The sequence below is a fragment of the Thalassophryne amazonica genome, chromosome 18 (genome assembly GCF_902500255.1).
Source record: "Thalassophryne amazonica chromosome 18, fThaAma1.1, whole genome shotgun sequence".
Lineage (NCBI taxonomy): Eukaryota > Metazoa > Chordata > Actinopteri > Batrachoidiformes > Batrachoididae > Thalassophryne > Thalassophryne amazonica.
The window spans coordinates 49,634,276-49,660,699 of NC_047120.1; the positions used below are offsets into that span (position 1 = coordinate 49,634,276).

The window sequence follows — 26,424 nt, forward strand, 5'->3', positions numbered from 1 at the left end:
GGGTGGTTCCAGAGTAGCATATATAAAATGCCTAGAAGTAGGTTTAGGTTTGAGACATTCCATGCTCGTTGTAGGTAGCAGACACAAAATCTTTTCTATTACTGGAACAACCACTGGGCCATCCTCAATTTCAACATGATCCAATATAGTAATGGGTATTAAGTTTGCAAAGGATATCCTTCTATGATTTTTATGGACACGTCTACGGGGAGCAGGCCACAGTCTCAACTTGTTGAATTTCCCTCCCTGGCAGATAAACTGCACTATCACCATAGTGGATTTTCTGCACTAATTTCCCTGCTAAGCTAATGGATTCCACACCCACATTTGTCACAAGACTTGCAGGGTCTCTAATCACCTGCTCCGTGGCCTGCTGTAGATTCCTAATGTTACCCTCCTTGTAGAGCTCTATCTATGTTCGCAGACAAGATGGCGGCGCCTTCCCCAGTAGGGTGGAGGCCGTCTGGCATCAGCAGGCCACGGCGGCCCTAGAACGAAGGCCAGTTATCAATAAAGCTAAAGCCTTGCTGTTGACAAAACTGCGCCAGCCACCTATTTAATGATGTCAGCGTGCTAAATGCCTCATCAGTACCCCAGGAGGGGAGGGGACCAGAGATTATTAATCGATGCCGACACATGTTTCTGACAAGTTCACACGTCCTCTCTATGTCCATTTTTGTGACCTCAGAGTGCTTCATCCTGATATCATTGGTGCCGACGTGAATAACTATGTGACTATATCTCATGTCATGTTCCTTTGTCTGTCTTCCCTTCTGCAGCGTCAGCACCCTAAGATGGGATGCAATGTCGGGAGCTCTGGCCCCAAGAATACATTTAACGTCAGCTGGCATCTGTAACCTGACTTTGCGGGTGATAGAATCCCCTATCACTAAAGTCCGGTGTTTCAGCCTGGAGATAGGAGTGGAAGTCACTTGTGCGCTCTGAGAATTCACATCAGGTAAATCCAAGGGGGAGAACCGATTCGCAGTTCGCAGTGGCGAATGCGATCGGGGTGCCACGACCGGGCACCAAGCCCTACGGGGCTTCCTCCACCTCGCCACAGTCCGAAAACCGTCCTCCACAACCGGCGTTTCTAGGCTGATGCTAATGGGCTCACTAGCCGGCCCAGCACTAACCTCATCTGGAGTACCCGTAACATCTAACTCCACTGTGCTAAGAAGCTGCTCTAACTAACGGACACGGCTCTCTAAGAGAGCCACCCTATCTTCCAACATCACGTAGGATTTATGGAGGGTGTACAGTAGGTAAAGTAGTGAACTTTGTGTACTAGGAAATTCAAGAGTATAGCCAAGCAAGCACAAGCTAACCAATAATGGATAAGCTAACCACTCCTAAGGCTCACACAGACGCAAATAAATGAATTAAAGTTCACAGCAGTTACACTGAAAGAGTAGCAGAAGTATTAGAAATGTAGGAACAATAAATATATATATACCACTCCTAAGATTAACACAAGAGCAAAGTACTAAGCTAAAGTTCACAACAGTTACACTAACAGTTAACTAACAGAAGTATATAAAAAAAATGAAAAAATGAAAACGAGTGTCCGAAGTCACTAACGCAAGCTAACTGCTAGCGAAAATGCTAGCCGCTCCTACAATTTACACAGGAGTAAAATAATTACTTAAAATTCACAGCAGTTCAACTGAAAAACTAACAAGTATTAACCAGGTAAAAAGAATCAGCTATAAAAATAACGACCTAGCTAGCGAAAGCTAAATGCTAGTAAATTACAACAGGACTATAGTTAAATAACATTCAGAGTAGATACAATTAATAAGCAGAAGAGTGCTAAACAGAAATAAAAGAAACGTATACAACCGTGTGAAGTTCAGAATAGCGTCACAACAACAAACAATCCGTCGGAAACAAGTTGCCAGATCAGACTTAAGATGCATTTGTTTTCTGTTGCATATGACTAGCTTTTTATTTTAATTAAATGTTTTTAATTAATGCTTTTTATTTTACTTTTGTATTGTGCTTTTTTAATATTTTAATTTTATTTTGTGTTGTTTTCAGAATAGTTTTGTGTGAAGCGCCTTGAGGCGACTCTGTTGTGATTTGGCGCTATACAAGTTAAATAAATTGAATTGAATTGATGTTTTATTAATATTGATTTATGTCAAAGAACTCACGACAACTTTCAGTGGGCGTTGAATAATTTTTATAGGCACATTAGTGAAAGCATGGATTTTTGAGAGGGTAGAAGAGAAGGAGTGAGGGCTAAAGCTGCAAAGAAAAAGGGACAGAGGCTAAGAGAGAGGGAGAGGTTGAGAAGACAGATTGTGTTGGATAGGCACTGGAAGACTGCATAATGAGATGTTCTACTGGGTCTGCCAAGGTCTACGCTGACAGCAGGCTACATGAATCCTTGTCCAGTTTAAGTCTGAACCTCCTCTATTTAAATTCTGCTTCCCTGGACTCTGGAGGACACACAAACTGTAGGACGGGCATCTAAAATGATATTGTGGATGTCTTGAAATAGCATATTTAGGCTGTTTTTAGGGCTGCCCAGCAATTCCCCCATTCTCTGCATACTGTTCTTGCCTTCAACTGCAGTCTGACAGCAAAATGCCACATGCAGTACCACTTGGTGGAAGTATCCAAAGCATACGGCATTATGCAGTACACTAAAGGTCATCTCTCTGGAGCACTGACTTCTATTGCCAGAGTTGTTAGCACCATCTGTGACCCTCACGAAGAATCTCTGTGCGGTACAAGTGATCCATTGTAAGTTTTGCCCTACGATTTCTCAAAAAACATGAGCTCTGCAGCTGACAGCCAGTGGCGCTGCGGGTATTTTGAAATAAAAAAGCTCCCAAACACGGTGAAGAACAGACAAATGTTTCTTTGACAAGTCACTTTCAGGAATTTGATTGAACTCACTATACTTGGTTATTTGCAGTATATATCAAGGTATGAGAAACATTTTTGTGTGCACTCTGGTGCTTGTTTTACCTCGCTGACAGCGACATAGTATCGTGGTTGTTGGAAGCGTGGTGCGTTGTCGTTACGATCTCGAACAACGATGCGCACCTCGTGCAAAATCACAGTGCCGACGAGCTCATTGGTACATTGAACCTGAACCACAATGGACTGAATATAAGATGGAGGCTGAAAGAGATAAACAAACAAAAAAAAAACTTTAGTCAATGCTTACAACAAAACAAACATGCAGAATAGCAATATTAGTAAATCAGTACAAAATGATTTACAGACCAAACGCCACCATCAAGACCCAACAGTCCCTCACTAATCAGTTCTCATCTGAATTAAAGGGAAGGTATGGGTGTTGTTTTGTTCAAATAAAGTGGAAATCAATGGAAGATTGTACAGATTATTAATCAAATTTGACCCGATTCTACCCCTGGTTGGCTAATAATGGAATAAAATCTTTCTTGGACCAAATGTGACCACCCTATGAAAATTCATTGCAATCTGTCTGTAACAATTCAAGTTATTATGCCCACTGACAGACAGACAGAAAACAGACAAATAACTAGAACTCCAGCAAATCCATACTTTGGTTAACATTTTGGTGCAGAAGACTCCCTTATATAATCTTCAACCTATCAGATCAAGAAAACGGGACCCAAAAAGCAAGAATGAAGCTAAAATTTGCACAGAAAAGAAAACTTTTGAGACACACAAACAGGATATTTCCCCAGAATGTGATGCAGTTTACTCAGAACAGCATGTGACTGTTGGCCCCCACAACCTTTGGGCACCACTTGGTGCAGAAAACAATGTTCTGAATTGTATCAGTGTAAACATGGCTGCAGTGTCCTGCACCTCGCCATGACTAACACAAACTCCTCAGGGCTTGATCCCTGCCTGTGGATGTATCCAGAACACTTTTTTAGTTTTCTTTAACTATGTTTTGTCATGTCACTGTAAGTGCGTTCAGCGACCACATACCTCAGCCCAAGTCCAATAAACCCATTTATATCTCCACTGACATTTTCCTTTGATCTCTTTTTCATTTGGGCAGGGTTAAATCTTTTGATCCTGATTACTCCTCTTTGAACCTGATCAATTATGCTTGAACCAAGCAGATTATGTTTTTGTCAGCTTTTGTCTGTTTTGCATTAATCTTGTAATTAGGATCAAAGTTATAAGGATCAAAACTCAGCAAACAAGAATCAAACTCAATGGTCATCCCTTGATTAGGCTCTAGGAAGACAGGATCAAAGGAATATGGGTCAAGAGGTAAATCCTGACCTTTGATCCTTGTCTTGGATCTTCAGTCCTGCTTACTGATTGTTTTTATGCGGTAATCAGGATCAAAGGAATCATGATCACAACTACAACCCCTGGCAAAAATTATGGAATCACCGGCCTCGGAGGATGTTCATTCAGTTGTTTAATTTTGTAGAAAAAAAGCAGATCACAGACATGACACAAAACTAAAGTCATTTCAAATGGCAACTTTCTGTTATGTGTCGGACGCAGCTCGGAGAACCGACCAGCGTTTGAAGGACCCAGTATGAAATAAGCAGAGCACGGTACAAAGGCTAACTGAATTTAATACATAACAGTGATACAAAAAATACAAAAGAAAGTGCGGTCTGGCGTGGTGCGCTCCCAGCAGCACTAACGGTCCGGAGCCAGAAGCTGTTCGGACCCAAGGACCCCGCCGACACCCCCCAGGTGGCCGCAACAAACCGAGTCTGTGAAAGAAGGAACCATTATGTGAGTCCACACTCTACACACAGAGAGAACACTTAAAGGTGTACAAACAGCAAACACTTCCTGGCTTGATTACTAATCAGCTTCCCAACCTGCAGGCATGGAACATCCAGTTCACAAAACTCCACTGCAGTGGAAGCCGATACATGACTAACATACAGCTCAATATACAAAGGTGTGAGGGACACCACATTTGACTGTATAAATGTTAGTCACAAAATCTAACGTACCTCAGGAAGTGTGCTGACGAGCGTGAGACCTCACCCCCTCCTCTTTCACAGACCGTGCATCAAACCCTGGACGTTCTCTGCATCCACTGATGATGAGATGGCTCCCGAGACGACGATCTCACCCGTCTGGTCACAAGGTCGAGTCTCTGGCAAATACACACTGTATACTCCAGTCTTAAATGCCACCATGTTCCAATCCATATAGATGCACCTCAGCTGTGAGTCCTGACGAGCCGCAGGTGATCAGGGTGAGGTTCTGATAACCTCATCAACACAGCCACTCAGTCCCAAATGCAAGCCACCTGGAAGGAGAAACAAAGGACAGAAACAAAAAGGCAGCCAGGCCCCCCCAGCCATATAACACTTTCTGGCTTTAAGAAACACTATAAGAAATCAGGGAAAAAAAATTGTGGAAGTCAGTAACGGTTACTTTTTTAAGACCAAGCAGAGGGAAAAAAATATGGAATCACTCAATTCTGAGGAAAAAATTATGGAATCATGAAAAACAAAAAACACTCCAACACATCACTAGTATTTTGTTGCACCACCTCTGGCTTTTATAACAGCTTGCAGTCTCTGAGGCATGGACTTAATGAGTGACAAACAGTACTCTTCATCAATCTGGCTCCAACTTTCTCTGATTGCTGTTGCCAGATCAGCTTTGCAGGTTGGAGCCTTGTCATGGACCATTTTCTTCAACTTCCACCAAAGATTTTCAATTGGATTAAGATCCGGACTATTTGCAGGCCATGACATTGACCCTATGTGTCTTTTTGCAAGGAATGTTTTCACAGTTTTTGCTCTATGGCAAGATGCATTATCATCTTGAAAAATGATTTCATCATCCCCAAACATCCTTTCAATTGATGGGATAAGAAAAGTGTCCAAAATATCAACGTAAACTTGTGCATTTATTGATGATGTAATGACAGCCATCTCCCCAGTGCCTTTTTTTCTGTCTTGACACTTTGATGTCTTGGTCTACCAGTATGTTTGCCTTTAACAACCTTCCCATGTTGTTTGTATTTGGTCCAGAGTTTAGACACAGCTGACTGTGAACAACCAACATCTTTTGCAACATTGCATGATGATTTACCTTCTTTTAAGAGCTTGATAATCCTCTCCTTTGTTTCAATTGACATCTCTCATGTTGGAGCCATGATTCATGTCAGTCCACTTGGTGCAACAGCTCTCCAAGGTGTGATCACTCCTTTTTAGATGCAGACTAACAAGCAGACCTGATCTGATGCAGGTGTTAGTTTTGGGGATGAAAATTTACAGGGTGATTCCATACTTTTTTCCTCAGAATTGAGTGAGTCCAGCTGTTATAAAAGCCAGAGGTGGTGCAACAAAATACTAGTGATGTGTTGGAGCGTTCTTTTGTTTTTCATGATTCCATAATTTTGTCCTCAGAATTGAGTGAGTCCATATTTTTTTCCCTCTGCTTGGTCTAAAAAAGTAACCGTTACTGACTGCCACAATTTTTTTTCCTGATTTATTATAGTGTTTCTTAAAGCCAGAAAGTTGCCATTTGAAATGACTTTAGTTTTGTGTCATGTCTGTGATCTGCTTTTTTTCTACAAAATTAAACAACTGAATGAACATCCTCCGAGGCCGGTGATTCCATAATTTTTGCCAGGGGTTGTATAAGAACAATGACCAAAGGGCAGATTTGTTGGTTGATCAGTGAGGAAAAAATAACCATAGTAGGGCAAGGGTAATTTAAGACCGGCAGACATATTTAAACTGATGAAGTTCTTGTAGCATTACGGATAACCTCTGCTATCTGTGTTGGGCTTTCAACATTCTGAGGGGTCCTTTTGCAAGTCTCCAGCAAATAAAAATCATATTTGGTTTATTTCAAGAAAACGTGCCACTATAATTCACTACTGTGTCTACAGAATGGAGGTGAAATTTCTATTTATGCTGGACAGTGAAAGTCTCACAATGAAAAGCACATCAGGAAAAAAAAAGAGAACAATAAGAAACACATCAGCTCAGATGACACTGGAATAAAATAGCATGGTGGACCTACATCTCGATCCAGAACACGTCCAGTGCTGTTGAGGTAAAGGGCTTGTTTGGAAGGGTCAAGGATCACCCAGTAATTGTGGTTGTCCCGTAGCGACAGAGAAATGGTACGGTCTGGACCCTCTGCCACGCCATTTATGTGCATGTTTTCCACCAGCAACGTTCCTATTAATACACACAGAAACAAATATTTCAAATGCTAGAAAGGGGGATGGAAAGTCCAGGTTTCTGACTGAGGACTAAATTTTTTTTTCAAAGCAGTTTGTGGAAAAGCACAGTCAGGTTTATTCTGAAAGTCACTTTATTATGAAAAGCAAATGAAAAAAAGATTAATTTAATTTACGTGTGTTCTCTTTTCATGACAGGTTTGATTAGTACAGTTAATAGGTTGGAGACAAAGTTAAATATAACAGAAATGAGGGTGCAACAAAAGAGAAAGACCACTAACAGCACACAGGATCAATGTGAGTAAAATGAAAGGTGGAATAGACAATATATAGAATAATACAATCATAAACAAACAACAACAAAATAATAACAGCAATAACAAAAACAAGAATAGAAAAATTCCTTCATATACTTTCCGTATTGCAGAGTCCAATCAATAGTCCGAGGGCACCAAAGGTGTCAATTTATTGACAGAACATTCAGCTGTATGTGGGCTGTTTTAATGACAGAAATCTGAGCTTTCAAAATGTTTTGTGATGGTATGTAGTTGGTGAACTTTATTCGCCATCATTTCTTGAGACCTAGGGCGAGACCTAGCTCCAGTTCTGAAAAAGGATCCATTCAATTGGTCTCTGCAGTATTTTGAAGTATAGTAGGTGTAGGAATGTCTCGGCACCTCACAATTCAATTACAACCCAAAATGCTGCGATGCAAGTATATATGATTTTTGCTGCATCTTGTTCAAGCTATACTTTGTCCTACATATGATAATAAACAGTCATTTATTAACCCATTTATGCCCAGATTATTTTTTTTTACAAGTGGAAAAAGTTGCATTAAGCCTGGTTCACACGGCAAGATAATTAGGCCGATATCAGACCCGATCTTCCCCTTCTGACAATCTTAAGGACACCCCGACAATCGTGATGACACTAAAGATAATCTGATCAGATATTCCTGTCCTGTGCAGTGTGTTAAGAGAGCTCTGATCTATTCGGAAGGAAGGACGTCAGGGACATTCCAATCGCAAATCAGGGATATTCAACATGTTGGATTGTCTTGGCCCGATATCGCAGCGTGTTGTGTCCCCCGACCACAAACGAGCACGCAGCCTGCTGAATGTGACGTACAGCCAATCAGAAAGTGAGGTGACGGACGCACGGAGCGGAATCTAAATCAAAACAGCTGTTATGGCTTACCAGAAGTCCGGTGGTCGTGCTGTCTCCACTCCTTTAAAGAACACCTTTTCTTTTTCTTTTTGTATCTTTTTTCCTCTGTTGTAAATACTCCAAAAAAGTATCTCTGTTCATGTAAATCTGTTCGTGTGTGGTGGTGTTGTGCTTACCGTGTGGCTGCACACCACACACTGGACGACCAACACTGTTAGATGATTTTTTATCTCCACGTGTGTGGTCTCTCAGGTTTTGGAAACCTACAGACAATTTTAAAATCCTACTGTGTGAACCAGGCATTAGTACCTCTGAGATTTTTTTTTATTGTGAGTAGAACATGAGAGTGATACACTTCAGCAACAATTGTTGCCAGTGGGGCAAAATGGCTTAATTTCTAGAGTGTTTGGATTAATATGACAAAGGTGTGGCTAAGGTCAGCCTTTTCACAGTTATAACATTATCATTGTCCTTTACATCTTCACTTCTACTCTACTTCATTTCAAATTCAACAATCAACTATAAATTTAACTTTTCCTATTCATTTGTCATAAATAAACAACAAAAAAATGTACATCTATATATTGCTCTTTAAAAACAGTTTCATTGGAACAGTTTAGTTGTAATAAAAAAGTGAATGCCCTCATTTTACATTCAAAGACTATGAAAAAAGTAATATATGCAAAGGAGTAAGCTAGTAGGGATGATGGAAAATGCAAACACAATCCACCCACTTGCCAATATACAGAAGAAAGTCCCTTATGTGTTTTAAGTACATTAACCTTAAAGATAAATACATTACAAGTGCAGTCCTGCTCACACAGCAACATTTTATAAGGCACAGCAACACACATAAAGTTTGGAAAGCATTCCCATGGAAGCTCGCAGCTGAAGTTTACTTTTTAATCACCGAACTCTGCCGTTCTTATCAGGGGGTGCCGGCAAGCGCGTGATGGCCTGGGTCAAGATGACACCATTTCCAATCCTAATTTAGTGAAGATTCTCAGTTTGTGCTCTTTATCCATTAAATCTGTTCTTCTTAGCCAGAGAGTAAAGTGTAAATAAGTAAACAAAGAGTAAATAAGAAAGTAGCATTGGACATGCTCCAAATGTACTGTAGATACGTTGTTCAACAGCCACAAATAAAGCCTGGTCATGTTTCTGGTACATTAATACTCAGAACAACGTAACTTGCTTGCCAAGACATTCAAAACATGAATTTGAATGAAAGGATTTCTATAGATAAAAGTCCTTTCAATTTTAGAGAAAAAGCTTGTAGAATTCCCAATGATAAATATCCTATAGGATCCCTGTTGGACTTTTTCAGAATGATGGTTTCTCCCCCCAAAAGATCCAGGCAAGATCAAGATAGGCTTCTGGACAATAGGGCACTCCGGTGTCACTGACCAAACGGTCCCTCTAAAAATCTGTCCCCCCGATGACACGGTTCACGGATTATCACCTCGTTTCTGCTTCAAACTGCCTCCAGTCATCATCTGTCTCAGCGACAGATATCTGAAGCTTTTGTACAACAATCATTTTCACATAAATTCAGTGGCAGAAGCGATCAGAGCACCGTGGCTAAACGGGCTGCTAGCTATTGCGTTCACTGCGCGTCGGATTTCAAAATGTCATGGAATTTTGCCTCATTTCTGCTTAAAATGGCCTCGATTCTGCTTAAAACTGACTTTAAAATGATTTAAGCGGTTTTACCTTTATCATCTGTTGGTTAATGATCCCATTAATCCATTTGATTGCTTTGGGTGAAGAGACTCCGTCTCAGATGAGCTGCTGTGGTCCAAAATGACACATGCGTAGATGCAAAAGGCGGACCGATTTTTAGGGGCGGACCGTTCGGTCTGTGACACTGGCTCTTAGAGGGGATAACAGATTACAATCTGACTGGTTTCTTTCATTTTATGAACTGAAACACAGGAATTAGGTGCCTATGTACTTCTTTCAAGCAGCAACATGCACTGCTGAAACATGAAACTAATGCTGACATGCCAAATCCTGCAGTTCCTTCAATGACAAAAACGGGATTTGGTCTTTATAGCTATGTAGGTTTCTCCATTCATGACAATTGCACTGGGAGTAAATTTCTATGTAACTCATCAGTTTAAGCTATTTTAAGCCATAACATTATCAACATTTATGTGTGTGGTTGCACTGAGTGACATTTAGTATGTGGACTTAATTGTGTTTGTCCTTTTAATTTTAATTCAAATATCTGACATAATATGTCTTGGTGTGGGTTTTAATTGGATCATGTAAGTAGTCTGTGCTCCTGTATTTCCATTGTGTGAAATTTTGGTATTTTTAAAGTTGTATTTCAGCACTGTTAGCACTAATTAGCTGATATCAATAGCTTGGCGACGTTATCTGCCATGGTTGATAAGGCTGGATGCTAGTCATAGATTTTAACATCTTTGCCCAAGCCATTCATTAAAAGAACGACCAACCAGTCTACAAAAACATGTTTATCAAATACCCGAACCAAATGCTGCCTGACTTGTTAGCCTTAGCTTTGTAACTTAGTAACATCCTTCTGCTCAGTGGTTTTTCTCCTTAACTTTAGGCCTTTTCATTATGCCAACTGAAGTCATAAAAAATAGCCTGAGCTAAGACTTCATTTTCCTTTTGTTGATGCAGAAAAGAAGTCCTCAAAGCTATGAAAAATATTCTAGCGTTAACCAATGTACACTGTAAAAAAGTGTCAAATCGTGTAAAATCACGACATAAAAACTGTAAAAAGAAAACAATCGAGTAATGTTTAATTGACAACAATTAGTGCAGCAGATAACGGAATATTTCTGCAAAATATTTCAAATGGTGAAACAAGCACCAAAATTGGCTCAAGTATTCCATGGGTATCCCTCTTTTGAAAAATCCCACGGGCCACTTGAAATTCAAGATGGCTGCCAGTTTTCAAGATGGCTGCCATTTCCAGTATAATAAAATTATATTTAGCAATAGAATTGCACAACGTTGTCTGATTTGAATGATTCTGGCATCAAATCATACATTTGTATGCAGAAACATAATTTGGACCTCTAGACTCACTCAAGTTTCCTTCTGCTAGATCTCATGTTGTCAAATTCAGTTACTGATGGACATCTGTAACATGCATGCATGGATCTGCTTTATTTTTGGGGTGTATGGGTATAGTTGTACATGTAGTACAGTACTTTTGCTTTAGAAGTCAGACACATCCCCTGTATGAATTCCTACCCAACTCTAACCTATGGTTCCAAGAAGTTGTTTGTACACAGAAACAACCACACACCAGTACCGCATATTGGCTCACAGGTTAACCTAGGTGAGGGTAACACAGAGAGTCTTTCTGATGGAGTTTGTCCGACTGAACAATGGATGCAATCAGATAACCAAAATAACAGAGTGGATGTCAAGGCACAACCAGGGCACACTGGTGACATCACTGCTGTGAGACTCAACATGGGGTTCAGTGTCAGCTAACTAATAATTAACTGCTCACCACAGTAGTGTAGTGTAGTTGTAGTTTAGTGTTGTTGGCAGTTTCCTCGCTTGCGAGGATAGTGGGAAGGCCTTTTTTTTTTTTTTTAAGTTTATTTTCTACAAGCCCTCTGGTGGCTGAAAAGTCCGATGCGGGTTTAGAGTTTAGTGTCCCAAATGCTAACTATCCATCCATCCATCCATCCATCCATCCATCCATCCATCCATCCATCCATCCATCCATCCATCCATCCATCCATCCATCCATTTTCTTCCGCTTTATTTGGTGTCGGGTCGCGGGGGCAGCAGCTCAAGCAAAGCCGCCCAGACCTCCCGGACCCCACACTCCTACCCCAGCTCCTCCTAACTAATATTGCTAGTATACAACCCCTGGCAATAATTATGGAATCACCGGCCTCGGAGGATGTTCATTCAGTTGTTTAATTTTGTAGAAAAAAAGCAGATCACAGACATGACACAAAATTAAAGTCATTTCAAATGGCAACTTTCTGGCTTTAAGAAACACTATAAGAAATCAAGAAAAAAAATTGTGGCAGTCAGTAACGGTTACTTTTTTAGACCAAGCAGAGGGAAAAAATATGGACTTACTCAATTCTGAGGAATAAATTATGGAATCACCCTGTAAATTTTCATCCCCAAAACTAACACCTGCATCAAATCAGTTCTGCTCGTTAGTCTGCATCTAAAAAGGAGTGATCACACCTTGGAGAGCTGTTGCACCAAGTGGACTGACATGAATCATGGCTCCAACACGAGAGATGTCAAATTGAATCAAAGGAGAGGATTATTAAACTCTTAAAAGAGGGTAAATCATCACGCAATGTTGCAAAAGATGTTGGTTGTTCACAGTCAGCTGTGTCTAAACTCTGGACCAAATGCAAACAACATGGGAAGGTTGTTAAAGGCAAACATACTGGTAGACCAAGGAAGACATCAAAGCGTGAAGACAGAAAACTTAAAGCAATATGTCTCAAAAATCAAAAATGCACAACAAAACAAATGAGGAACGAATGGGAGGAAACTGGAGTCAACGTCTGTGACCGAACTGTAAGAAACCGCTTAAAGGAAATGGGATTTACATACGGAAAAGCTAAACGAAAGCCATCATTAACACCTAAACAGAAGAAAAACAAGGTTACAATGGGCTAAGGAAAAGCAGTCGTGGACTGTGGATGACTGGATGAAAGTCATATTCAGTGATGAATCTCGAATCTGCATTGGGCAAGGCGATGATGCTGGAACTTTTGTTTGGTCCCGTTCCAATGAGATTTATAAAGATGACTGCCTGAAGAGAACATGTAAATTTCCACAGTCATTGATGATATGGGGCTGCATGTCAGGTAAAGGCACTGGGGAGATGGCTGTCATTACATCATCAATAAATGCACAAGTTTACGTTGATATTTTGGACACTTTTCTTATTCCATCAATTGAAAGGTCATTTTTCAAGATGATAATGCATCTTGCCATAGAGCAAAAACTGTGAAAACATTCCTTGCCAAAAGACACATAGGGTCAATGTCATGGCCTGCAAATAGTCCGGATCTTAATCCAATTGAAAATCTTTGGAAGTTGAAGAAAATGGTCCATGACAAGGCTCCAACCTGCAAAGCTGATCTGGCAACAGCAATCAGAGAAAGTTGGAGCCAGATTGATGAAGAGTACTGTTTGTCACTCATTAAGTCCATGCCTCAGAGACTGCAAGCTGTTATAAAAGCCAGAGGTGGTGCAACAAAATACTAGTGATGTGTTGGAGCGTTCTTTTGTTTTTCATGATTCCATAATTTTTTCCTCAGAATTGAGTGATTCCATATTTTTTTTCCCTCTGCTTGGTCTAAAAAAGTAACCGTTACTGACTGCCACAATTTTTTTTCCTGATTTCTTATAGTGTTTCTTAAAGCCAGAAAGTTTCCATTTGAAATGACTTTAGTTTTGTGTCATGTCTGTGATCTGCTTTTTTTCTACAAAATTAAACTGAATGAACATCCTCCGAGGCCAGTGATTCCATAATTATTGTCAGGGGTTGTATTAGTTAGATACAGTTAGATAGCCACAGTTGTGGATTGCTTTTGGCCAAGGATGGAACCTAATGTGGATTCCTGTACATGATCTCTGTTTTTCCACTGGCCTGAGGAAGACTAGAGGAATCCTCTTCTTCCATGTTTTTACGGGTTGTGACGTGGTAAAGGGAAGAAGTCTGCATGGCAAACATGGGATGTATACCCTGAAGTATCTGATGTCTTTACCAAACTCAGTCAGTACCCACTGAAAGTGGAGGCTGATGATCTGAGGATCCTGGAGAAGTTTGTGGTCATGATGTATGACAGATCCAGTAGAGCTGAAGGTGTTGATGATGCAAGGCTGGACATGTTTGCACGAAAGCAGAGACCATATGAATCCATTCCTCCAACCAGAGGGGCACTACTGCAACACACCAAGCATGCTGCCTACCAGGCAGGCTGCATATGGAGCCAGTCAACACTGTGCCAGCCAGAAACAGCAACTCCTGCTGACTGGGGCTGGACGAAGAAAGGTGATCTGTGGCAGGTCTTCTGGACAGAGCTTCCACCTATTGCAGAGAGTTGTCAACAGTTGACCAAGTGTGGGTGCAAGATGGAATTTCGTGAAAGGTGCAAATGCTACCATCTTGGTCTCTTTTGATTGGCCCGTGGGATTTTTTTTTTTAAATATATGGCCCCTGAAGCATATCTTTACAAATTTTGGTGCTTTTATCACCATTTGAAATATTTTTCCACTTATCTGCTGCACTAAATAATGTGTAAAATGTGAAACGAAACTGAATGTAAAAGTACAAATATGTTAAAATAATTATGTATCATTGTAGAATTTATAAATGACTAGTTTAAACACAGAAAAACCATAATACCAAAAACTGTACAATACAGTTTTACAGATGAGAATTTTTACAAATGTATCTTCTAATTAGACAATAAAATTACGTCTGCACTGTAAAATTTAGTTTTTATGTAAAACCATTTACATATTCACTATAATTTTTACATAATTCTCCTGGTAGCACCCAATACACCCATTTTGGCATCCCTTCACTGGCTTCCTGTCCCAGTGAGATCAGATTTTATGATTCTACTACTAACCTATAAAATTATTCATGGACTGGCACCTCCCTACCTAGCTGACCTAATTAAACCTTACGTACCGGCCCGACTTTATGTTCTCAGGGTACAGGACTACTTTGTGTCCCTAAGGTGAATAAGAAGTCTACGGGTCACAGAGCTTTCTCTTATCGTGCCCCTGTTCTGTGGAATGATCTCCCTGCATCAATAAAACAGTCAGATTCTGTGGAGATTTTCAAGTCCAGACTTAAGATGCACTTATTTTCCTTTTCATATGGCTAGCATACTGGTACAGTTTTGTTTTACGCTTTTTACTCTTTTAATTCATTTATTAGTAATTGGAGTGGGCTGCGGCCTCTACGTTACCTAAATTCTGGGTCTTTTAATGAAGTTTTAGGGCTAGTGGCCGGCGATCACCTTAGTATTTCTTCTGTTTTTCTTGTTGTTTAATGATGGCAAATTATACAGTATTTTTTGTCTTTCTGATGCCTGATTCTGTTTTTTCTCTCTGTTTAAGGTGCAGCTCCTTCCAGAGATGGGAGTTGTATTTGTGTTGGCGACCCTCCTGTCCTGTGCGCCAATAGCATTTCTTGTATATTCATCCGTGAATTGTTCTGTAATTTATGTTTGTAGCATGGCCCAAGCAGAGGGTCACCCCTTTGAGTCTGGTCTGCTTGAGGTTTCTTCCTCAGAGGGAGTTTTTCCTTACCACTGTTGCTCTGGGAGTTGGTAAGGTTAGACCTTACCTGTGTGAAGTGCTTTGAGGTAACTCTGTTGTGATTTGGCACTATATAAATGAAAATAAATTGAAATTGGTAGCCACAGCTGGCAGAATATTTCCGTAATTACATTATGAATATTTGAGAACAGCTTTTTTTCCCCCATTTGTGAGGAGCTCGGAGTAGAGCCACGGCTCCTCATGTTAAAAGGAGCCAGCTGAGGTGGTTTGGGCATCTGGAAAGGATGCCTCCTGGGCGCCTCCTTATTGAGGTGTTCCAGGCATGTCCAGCTGGTAAGAGACCCCGGGGAGACTAGGTCTTCCCCCGGGGGGAATATTCATATCTCCACATCCAGAACACCTCAGGGTAGACCAGTCAGAGGTGATAAATGTGGCCCGGGAAAGGGACGTTTGGGGTCCCCTACTGGAGCTGTTGTCCCTGCGACCCAATCCCGGATGAGCGGTTTAAGTTGGGTGAGTGAGTGAGTGAGTGAGTGAGTTTGATCATGAAATGTCCCCGGGAGGGGAACAGCAGTCGTGAAGCCTGACAAATTAGAAAATGTCACAGTCTCAAAGCTACTACTTTACAAATAAATGTTTCCATTCACAAAAATCATCTTATTGAGGATTCACCTAATACCCCCCCAATACTACTTGCTTTTATGTATTGTATATCAGTGGTTGTAATTTTTTGGTGACAACATACCTGAATTAATCAACCAGTCAGCCTCTGTAAATTTAACTGACAATGAACATGTATTAAAAAAAGACAAACATAAGTCCAGCTGCCTCAGATTATAATTCTTTTCCTTCATGCACATCTTCACATGGTGTCATACCATTGTGTGAAGTTTCATTAAAATTTGACAACCCCATTTGGAGAAGTGGTGCTTAAAATAGCCACATCATATGATGCACCATTTAGATACAAAACTGTATTTTTCGTCCCTTGAAAATCTTGTACTGGTATTATTTTCCTTCATGGACATCTTCATATGAAGTCCACCAACTGGTTCAAGAGGAGTAACCTATATTGATATTCTAATGGGCAGATGGACGGATGGACTGGGTGATTTCCACCCCCCCCCCAACAAATGTTTGTTTGCAGGGGCTATAAAATAGCCCATGTACCAAATTTGCAATATACAGTATAACATTATAACTGGACATATCCAAGCATGGAATCAAAGCTGCAAACACACACACACACACACACACACACACACACACACACACACACACACACACACACACACACACACACACACACACACACACACACACACACACACAATAATCAAACAGATAAACAAAAGCCAGCAGCAGCTTTGTTGGACAGTTTTTGACGTACAATGTATCTGGAAAGTATTCACAGTGCTTGACTTTTTCCAGCCTTATTCCAAAATGGAGTAAATTCATTTTTCCCCTCAAAATTCTACTCACAGCACATGACAACATGATTTTTTTTTTTTTTTGTAAATTTATAAGAAATCCCATGTACGTAAGTATTCACACCCTTTTGCTCATTACTTTGTTGATGCACCTTTGGCAGAAATTACACTCTTAAGTCTTCTTAAATATGATGCCACAAGTTTGGTGCACCTATCTTTGGACAGTTTTGTTCATTCCTCTTTGCAGCACCTCTCAAGCTCCAACAGGTTGGATGGTGAGCGTCGGTGCACAGCAATTTTCAGATCTCTCCTGAGATGTTCAATCGGAATCAGGTCTGTGGTTGGGCCACTCAAGGCCATTCACAGAGTTGTTCTGAAGTCACTCCTTTGATATCTTGGCTGTGCTTAGGGTCACTGTCCTGCTGAAAACTGAACTGTCACTCCAGTCTGAGGTCAAAAGCGCTCTGGAGCAGGTTTTCATCCAGGATGTCTCTGTACATTGTTGCATTCATCTTTCCCTCAATCCTGACTAGTCTCCCAGTTCCTGCTGCTGAAAAACATCCCCACAGCATGATGCTGCCATGACCATGCTTCACTGTAGGGATGGTGCCTGGTTTCCTCCAAACATGACCCATGGCATTCACACCAAAGAGTTCAATCTTTGTCTCATCAGACCAGAGAATTTTGTTTCTCATGGTCCGAGAGTCCTTCAGGTGCCTTTTGGCAAACTCCAGGTGGGCTGCCATGTGCCTTTTACTAAGGAGTGGCTTCTGTCTGGCCACTCTACCATACAGGCCTGATTGGTGGATTGCAGCAGAGATGGTTGTCCTTCTGGAAGGTTCTCTTCTCCACAGAGGAATGTTGGTTCTTGGTCATCTCCCTGACTAAGGCCCTTCTCCCTGATCACTCAGTTTCGATGGCGGCCAGCACTAGAAAGAGTCCTGGAGGATCTGAACTTCCATTTACAGATGATGGAGGCCACTGTGCTCATTTGGACCTCCAAAGCAGCAGAACTGTTTCTGTACCCTTCCCCAGATTTCTGTCTCGAGACAATCCTGTCTACTGACAATTCCTTTGACTTCATGCTTGGCTTGTGCTCTAACATGCACTGTCAACTCTGGGACCTTATATGTAGACACGTGTGTGCCTTTCCAAATCATGTCCAATCAACTGAATGTACCATAGGTGGACTTCAATTAAGCTGTAGAAACATCTCAAGGATGATCAGTGGAAATGGCAAAGGCTATGAATATTTATGTACGTGATTTCTTTTTTTTAATAAATTTGCAAAAATCTCAAAGACATTTTCAAATTGTCATTATGGGGTATTGTGTGTAGAATTATGAGGAAAAAACTTTATTTAATCCATTTTAGAATAAGGCTGTAACACACACACACAAAAATGTGGAAAGGGAAGTGCTGTTAATATTTTCTGGATGTACTGTAATGATTGTTGTGTATTGAACCTCACACACTGTATAACCTTTAAAGAGTATTCCTGGTGTTGCTGGAGCAAAACATGTTTACGGCCTGTTTTTACGCTTCAGCTGATGGCCTATTTGCTGGACATCCAGTAATTGCTGTTGCTAATGCAGTTTACAAGTGCACCATCTCTTACTGGTATGTTTAGACAGGCACAGTTACTCAAGTATTACTCCACAAAAAAAACAACAGATGGTGTTTTTGAAGGCTGACATTCAGCCAAGCAAATCGAGCTGCATATTTCAATCTGCATGGATTCTCCTTATCTGCCACCAGGTGATGTCACATCATTGGGTTTGTAGGACATGTAGCCACGCTGTTTCATTTTTCAAGAAACCTACTCCTGCAGTGTTCTTCTGTCCTTTACATGCCTGTTAACCATTAAGATCCAACTGCTGCCTCTAGTGACTGAATGACATATTGCAAAGTAAATCTGATAGTAATTCAATGTTCAAAACATTATTCTTGTAAAATGTCTCTTATTTCCACCTTACAATTCAATTAAAGAATTAAAGTGTCCAATTTACACACACACATGCACACATACACATATAATATGATAAAATGGTCAAATATTTAAAACAATAGGATAAACAGGGGTGGTGACCAAGTGGTTACTGCACTTGGTCTCAGTGCAGAAAGTTTCTGGTGTCGCAGACCGAACAGTCCGCCCCTAAAAATTGGTCTTCCCCCCTGCACTGCGCATGCGTCATTTCAGAGCTCTGAGACAGTCTCTTCACCCAAAGTGATCAAATGGATTAATGTGATTATTAACCATCAGATGACAAACTAAAACCTCTTAAATCATTCTCAAGTCAGTTTTAAACAGAAACGAGGTGATACTCAGTGACACACTGAAATGTCCGACGCACAGGGAACGCATCAGCTAGGAGCTCATGTAACCGCGGTGTTGTGATCGCTTCCTCCGTCTTTTATGATGAAATAATGCTGAATTTATGTGGAAATGATTGTTGTACAAAAGCTTCTATCACTGAGATAGATGATGACCGGAGTGCAGTTTTAAGCAGAAACGACGTGATAATCAGTGAACCGTGGCTAATGACGCATGTGCAGTGAAGGCAGGGTGGACCGATTTTTAGGGGGGACCGTTCGGTCTGCGACATCAGTTCAAACCCCACCCTCCCACGTTTCTACATGTAATGTGGATTTGTGTCAGGAAGGGTATCCAGCATAAAACTTGTGCTGTTCAACATGCACAACATGTCATCATGTGTTTTTTAACAAATGAAAAAAATGACATTTTACAAAAGCACATTTATTTGTAAACACCAACACACACGTTACAGTAACTTGTGTTGGTTTTTACACAGAATGAATGAATCAACCATCTCAGATTTAATATGGCAACCCTGAGTGAACACAAGGGAGCAGCTGAAGGGACTTAATTATTTACAAGAATATGATAGATATATAGTACTGTGCAAATGTTTTAGGCACATTTATTGCATCATGAAAGCATAAAAAATTACAAAAACCTGATAAATATTGGTTAAATAAACTAAATGTGTGATGAATTTCAACTTCAATGACAATCTCTAAAAATTAGGTTCTATTTACGTGCGATTTTTCGGTTGAAACAGAGTATAAGTCACAGTATAAGCCTTAATAACCAATTTAAGAAAAATGCTATTTTTATTATAACTGTGGGATGCCTGAACCTTGTGCACCTTAGTGTGTGGTTTTATATATATATATATATATATATATATATATATATATATATATATATATATATATATATATATATATATATATATATATATATATATATATATATATATATATATATATATATATATATATATATGTGTGTGTGTGTGTGTGTGTGTGTGTGTGTGTGTGTGATACAACCACAACTTAACAAACAGACTTTTTGGTTTTGCAAATGCCTTTTTTTACAAATGAATAAAATTACATATTTTACAAAAGCACATTTATTTGTAAACACCAACACACACGTTACAGTAAATTGCTTTGGTTTTTACACAGAATAAATGAATCAACCAATCAGTGTGAGCAGAGGCTCAGTTTACCTATAATCCCTTTGAGCATCTGTGTGTGTTAATGTTCAAAACTTCACAATTAGTGCATTATTTTTAAATTAAAAGATTTGTTATATTTTCACTTTGTATAAATGACAGAGTTGACATTAGTGACTATGTTTACATGCCGTTAATATTCGGGTTAAGGTCAATATTCCGGTTTCTGAATCATTAGGAATAAGTTACTCCTGTATACATGGTCATTGTTATCATTTGGAATATCCCCATCTAAACAGCGACGCACGTCTTCCACCGGTGCTTGATTTGGTCTAGCGTTCGTGCAAATCCTGCTTCGTGTAATTCTGCTTCATGTAAAACCCCTCACTACACACTTTTCTCAAACAGGCATTAACATTTTCTCACTTTTCTCTCCTGAGGGCTGCCTCCGCATCAAAACAGCGACCGTAGTCTCTGGACCTGTTGCCAGATTTGGTGCAACTCCACACAGCAGAGAGGGGGGCAGTGTGAGTGGCCCGCTGCGGCGCTTACCGAGTCCACAGACTCAGTAAGTGCATTGGAGGCAGAGCAATCGCGGTGATGCCGACCGGTGCCGCGACCCCACCTGATAAGATGCAGAACACAATGCGCTGTTTACCTCTGCTTCTGTGGTGTCCGGTGGGTTGTGCGCGCCGCATACAAGTAGCTGCCGTACTCAAAAGACCAAGATTCCTTGCGGATAGGACATGCGCAGAACACAAAATAATGTTCCTTTCCATGGGGATATCCCGATGCGCATTTATATGACCTGATATTCGGGTTAGAAAAGGAGTAACCCAGGGGTCTTATTCAGATTTTTAAAAACCGGAATATGAGCATATTCGGGTTTTTGCGGGTGTGTACATGGCCGTGTGCAACCGGGTTACTGCTAATATTCTGGTTATGAAAGGATTATGAAAGGGTTATTGGTTGCATGTAAACGTAGTCAATGTAGTTATTCTATCTGGATTAATTTAATTTATAAATCAAAACCATAAGTCAGACCTGGTTTCCTTCTCAAGATGTCTGCCTCACGGCTGGACCACTGTATGCTGTGAAGGAAAATGACTTTTTTTTGTGGCAGCCTGGTAGCCAGCCCCCTTCTCCTGGGGTAGAGTTGAGCTCAGCTCCTCTTAGCTACCTGACTGCTGCAAAATACGTAGCAGACCCGAACCATCATGTATGACTTTAGGGTTTATAAATGTATTTCACCCTTACTAACTGTACAAAAAATGTTATCAGCTTAAATTAGCAGAACTAAATTTAGTGGAAGCTAATTAGTCCTCTGATGATTTTTCAAGTTAGCTGAAAAGCTGATCTGCTAAGAAAAAAGTTAGCTTTGCTAATTAGTAGCAGATTAGCGGAACTGTGCCCACCACTGGTGTTATGTTATGAGACACTGAAATTTTTTTCTACATTTTGTGCTTGCTGAGCTGGTGCCACACGCTGCTGCATGCACCACACCACGGTGGATTGCAACCACCCAGACTGACAACGGGTCCATCCCCACCTATCCCTTGCTGCAGGGACAAGGACAAATCAGACAGGTTTTGTTACTGTATTATTACAAGCCAGATTAAAGAGTATTGTTTGGAAAATACCTTTCCAGGCAGTTTTATTCCTTTCAAAAATGAGGGAGAAGTGATGCATCACAACACAGGAAAGAGTTTTTCCCAACTTCCACTAAGATGTCAATCATTTTCTACCTCCTTCATTAGAGAAATGAAGATGTCAGACAAGCGTAATTGGGTTTGATTGAACCTCACAGATTATCATCCTCCTGGAGGATCGAGAATTTTCAATTATTAAATTGTGCACGTTTCCCTCTGTGTGCACACACTCACCAAACAATCTCATATCTAAGCCACTGCACTTAAAATTGGGTCGTGGCCTTCTGTGCTGCCAGGGAAACTGTCAGATGTCTTTCATAATTCACTATAGGATTAAATAATCAACCAAAAGATTTTAAATGGAGGGAAAAGTTTTATTTTTATTTTTTTATTTATTAAAGGATGACTACTCCCCCCCCACCAGACCTTTTGGCTTTGCAAGACAAGTTAAAACTCTCTGGCAATAGCCTAGACCTTGTGTAACTCTCTAATTTAATTGTATAGTCCATCTAAAACAAATGGGCTCATTTCACTGCGACCTCACTTTATAGGATGCGTGACTGAGCTGCACACGATTAAATTGACCTGTGTGTTGAAGCACATGGGCAGAAGGCACAGCTGTGAACAAAAGGGAAATCTCAAAAATAAATAAATAAGAAGAAGCACAAAGCGCAATCAGAGACAGAAAACAGGAAAAAAAAGAGAAAATAGAAAACCAGTGAGGGCAGATATAGAGGGGCTGACTAGAGCATAAAGGGGAAAATTAGGAAGACTGGGGAGAAAATGAACATTGTGCTGGGGCATTCAAATCATACCAAGAAATGTAATCATATCTGTCGCTAGGAAAGATAAATCCAAAGCGAACAAACAGATGTGGAGAATAATAAACTCACATAAATTCAGTTTGGGCTGACAGCCTGATCCTTTATAGCACACATTGGAATATAATTGTTGGCTTTTACAGATGTTCTGTGCAAAACAAAAGATGACTGCAAAAAAGTGACAATAAAATACAAATCAGAGATGTGTGAAAGAGAGCGAAAATATTTGGGATAGACCGATAATCGGCTGGTCTGACAATCTGCACTGGCCGATAAATCCCTCTGGGTGCTCTGTAGGGATAGATTGATAATCAGCTGGTCTGAATCTGCATTGGCCGATAATCCCTCTGGGTGCTCTGTAGGGATAGATTGATAATCGGCTGGGCCGATAATCTGCATCGGCCGATCCCTCTGGGTGCTCTGTAGGGATAGAATGATAATCAGATGGTCTGATCTGCATTGGCCGATAATCCCTCTGGGTGCTCTGTCGGGATAGAATGATAATCGGCTGGGTTGATAATCTGCATTGGCTGATAATCACTCTGGGTGCTCTGTAGGGATAGAATGATAATCGGCTGGGCCGATAATCTGCATAGGCCGATATTTCCTCTGGGTGCTCTGTAGGGATAGACTGATAATCGGCCGATGCTGATAATTGGTATATCCATAGAAATTATGACATCAGTATCATATGACAGCCCAGTCTCACTTTTTTTTCGTGCTCCTGTCACGAAATGAGTCAAATTTTCATGATGGGGTTTTTTTTTTTTAACTCACTATTACTAACCCTATTCCTACCCCCAACCCTAACCTTAACCATAACCTAATCCTCCTCCTTCCCCCCACCCTAACCATAACCACCCAACCCCCCCGCTTCACTTTAAATTTCATGCAGCCATCACGGAAAGAATTAAAATTAATTTGTGCTGCCGTGACGAAAATGAGGCGCTTTTCATCACAATATCGTAAACCAATAGATTAATGTATATTTTGTGCTGCTGAATCATGACTTGCTGTGAGACCAGGTTGCATATGATGCATTGAATAAAAACAAAAGACCAATTCCAGAATGTTCTCTTGAAGATGGACCAGATGTTCTTTCTTCACAGTGGTTGCTGCCATCCTGTGTAATTTAACCGAAATCCGCCAACAGGTTTAGGAGATGGACAGACGAATGGACAGACAGGGTGACTTCGATATGCCACCAATCTTTTTTTTGCTCAGTGTTTGCATAGATTGGGTGTTGGGAAAGGTTGAGGAGTCCAGTATCTTGCTTGCCTTTATCATTTCATTTTTCATTTGTTTTTTTTAATCATTTATTTATGTTTTCATACTCATGTCATGTCATTTCATCCATTTCTCATCCACATAAACACACATCATCAATCAATCAATCAATCAGTTTTTTTATATAGCGCCAAATCACAACAAACAGTTGCCCCAAGGTGCTTTATATTGTAAGGCAAGGCCATACAATAATTATGTAAAACCCCAACGGTCAAAATGACCCCCTGTGAGCAAGCACTTGGCTACAGTGGGAAGGAAAAACTCCCTTTTAACAGGAAGAAACCTCCAGCAGAACCAGGCTCAGGGAGGGGCAGTCTTCTGCTGGGACTGGTTGGGGCTGAGGGAGAGAACCAGGAAAAAGACATGCTGTGGAGGGGAGCAGAGATTGATCACTAATGATTAAATACAGAGTGGTGCATGAAGAACAAAAAAAGAAAGAAACAGTGCATCATGGGAACCCCCCAGCAGTCTACATCTATAGCAGCATAACTAAGGGATGGTTCAAGGTCACCTGATCCAGCCCTAACTATAAGCTTTAGCAAAAAGGAAAGTTTTAAGCCTAATCTTAAAAGTAGAGAGGGTATCTGTCTCCCTGATCTGAATTGGGAGCTGGTTCCACAGGAGAGGAGCCTGAAAGCTGAAGGCTCTGCCTCCCATTCTACTCTTACAAACCCTAGGAACTACAAGTAAGCCTGCAGTCTGAGAGCGAAGCGCTCTATTGGGGTGATATGGTACTACGAGGTCCCTAAGATAAGATGGGACCTGATTATTCAAAACCTTATAAGTAAGAAGAAGAATTTTAAATTCTATTCTAGAATTAACAGGAAGCCAATGAAGAGAGGCCAATATGGGTGAGATATGCTCTCTCCTTCTAGTCCCTGTCAGTACTCTAGCTGCAGCATTTGAATTAACTGAAGGCTTTTTAGGGAACTTTTAGGACAACCTGATAATAATGAATTACAATAGTCCAGCCTAGAGGAAATAAATGCATGAATTAGTTTTTCAGCATCACTCTGAGACAAGACCTTTCTGATTTTAGAGATATTGCGTAAATGCAAAAAAGCAGTCCTACATATTTGTTTAATATCCGCTTTGAATGACATATCCTGATCAAAAATGACTCCAAGATTTCTCACAGTATTACTAGAGGTCAGGGTAATGCCATCCAGAGTAAGGATCTGGTTAGACACCATGTTTCTAAGATTTGTGGGGCCAAGTACAATAACTTCAGTTTTATCTGAGTTTAAAAGCAGGAAATTAGAGAATACTGTTAAGTCTTCTATTTCCATACCATAAGTCAGAACAAGATCTAAGATATGATTAAAGTGGTGGGTGGACTCATTTACTTTTTGAGCAAAGCCAATAGAGTCTAATAATAGATTAAATGCAGTGTTGAGGCTGTCATTCTCAGCATCTGTGTGGATGTTAAAATCGCCCACTATAATTATCTTATCTGAGCTAAGCACTAAGTCAGACAAAAGGTCTGAAAATTCACAGAGAAACTCACAGTAACGACCAGGTGGACGATAGATAATAACAAATAAAACTGGTTTTTGGGACTTCCAATTTGGATGGACAAGACTAAGAGTCAAGCTTTCAAATGAATTAAAGCTCTGTCTGGGTTTTTGATTAATTAATAAGCTGGAATGGAAGATTGCTGCTAATCCTCCGCCCCGGCCCGTGCTACGAGCATTCTGACAGTTAGTGTGACTCGGGGGTGTTGACTCATTTAAACTAACATATTCATCCTGCTGTAACCAGGTTTCTGTAAGGCAGAATAAATCAATATGTTGATCAATTATTATATCATTTACCAACAGGGACTTAGAAGAGAGAGACCTAATGTTTAATAGACCACATTTAACTGTTTTAGTCTGTGGTGCAGTTGAAGGTGCTATATTATTTTTTCTTTTTCAATTTTTATGCTTAAATAGATTTTTGCTGGTTATTGGTAGTCTGGGAGCAGGCACCGTCTCTACAGGGATGGGGTAATGAGGGGATGGCAGGGGGAGAGAAGCTGCAGAGAGGTGTGTAAGACTACAACTCTGCTTCCTGGTCCCAACCCTGGATAGTCACGGTTTGGAGGATTTAAGAAAATTGGCCAGATTTCTAGAAATGAGAGCTGCTCCATCCAAAGTGGGATGGATGCCGTCTCTCCTAACAAGACCAGGTTTTCCC

At 40.5% G+C, this 26,424-nt stretch overlaps 1 protein-coding gene across 1 annotated transcript in view; it reads right to left on the reverse strand.

The window, feature by feature from the left end:
* LOC117530861 (protocadherin-15-like) overlaps positions 1-26,424 on the reverse strand; it is a 520,141-nt gene that overhangs the window by 378,893 nt on the left and 114,824 nt on the right. Inside the window, 2 exon segments of the mRNA XM_034193803.1 lie at positions 2,980-3,135; positions 6,976-7,136. Of these exon segments, the coding sequence (XP_034049694.1) occupies positions 2,980-3,135; positions 6,976-7,136 (317 nt within the window).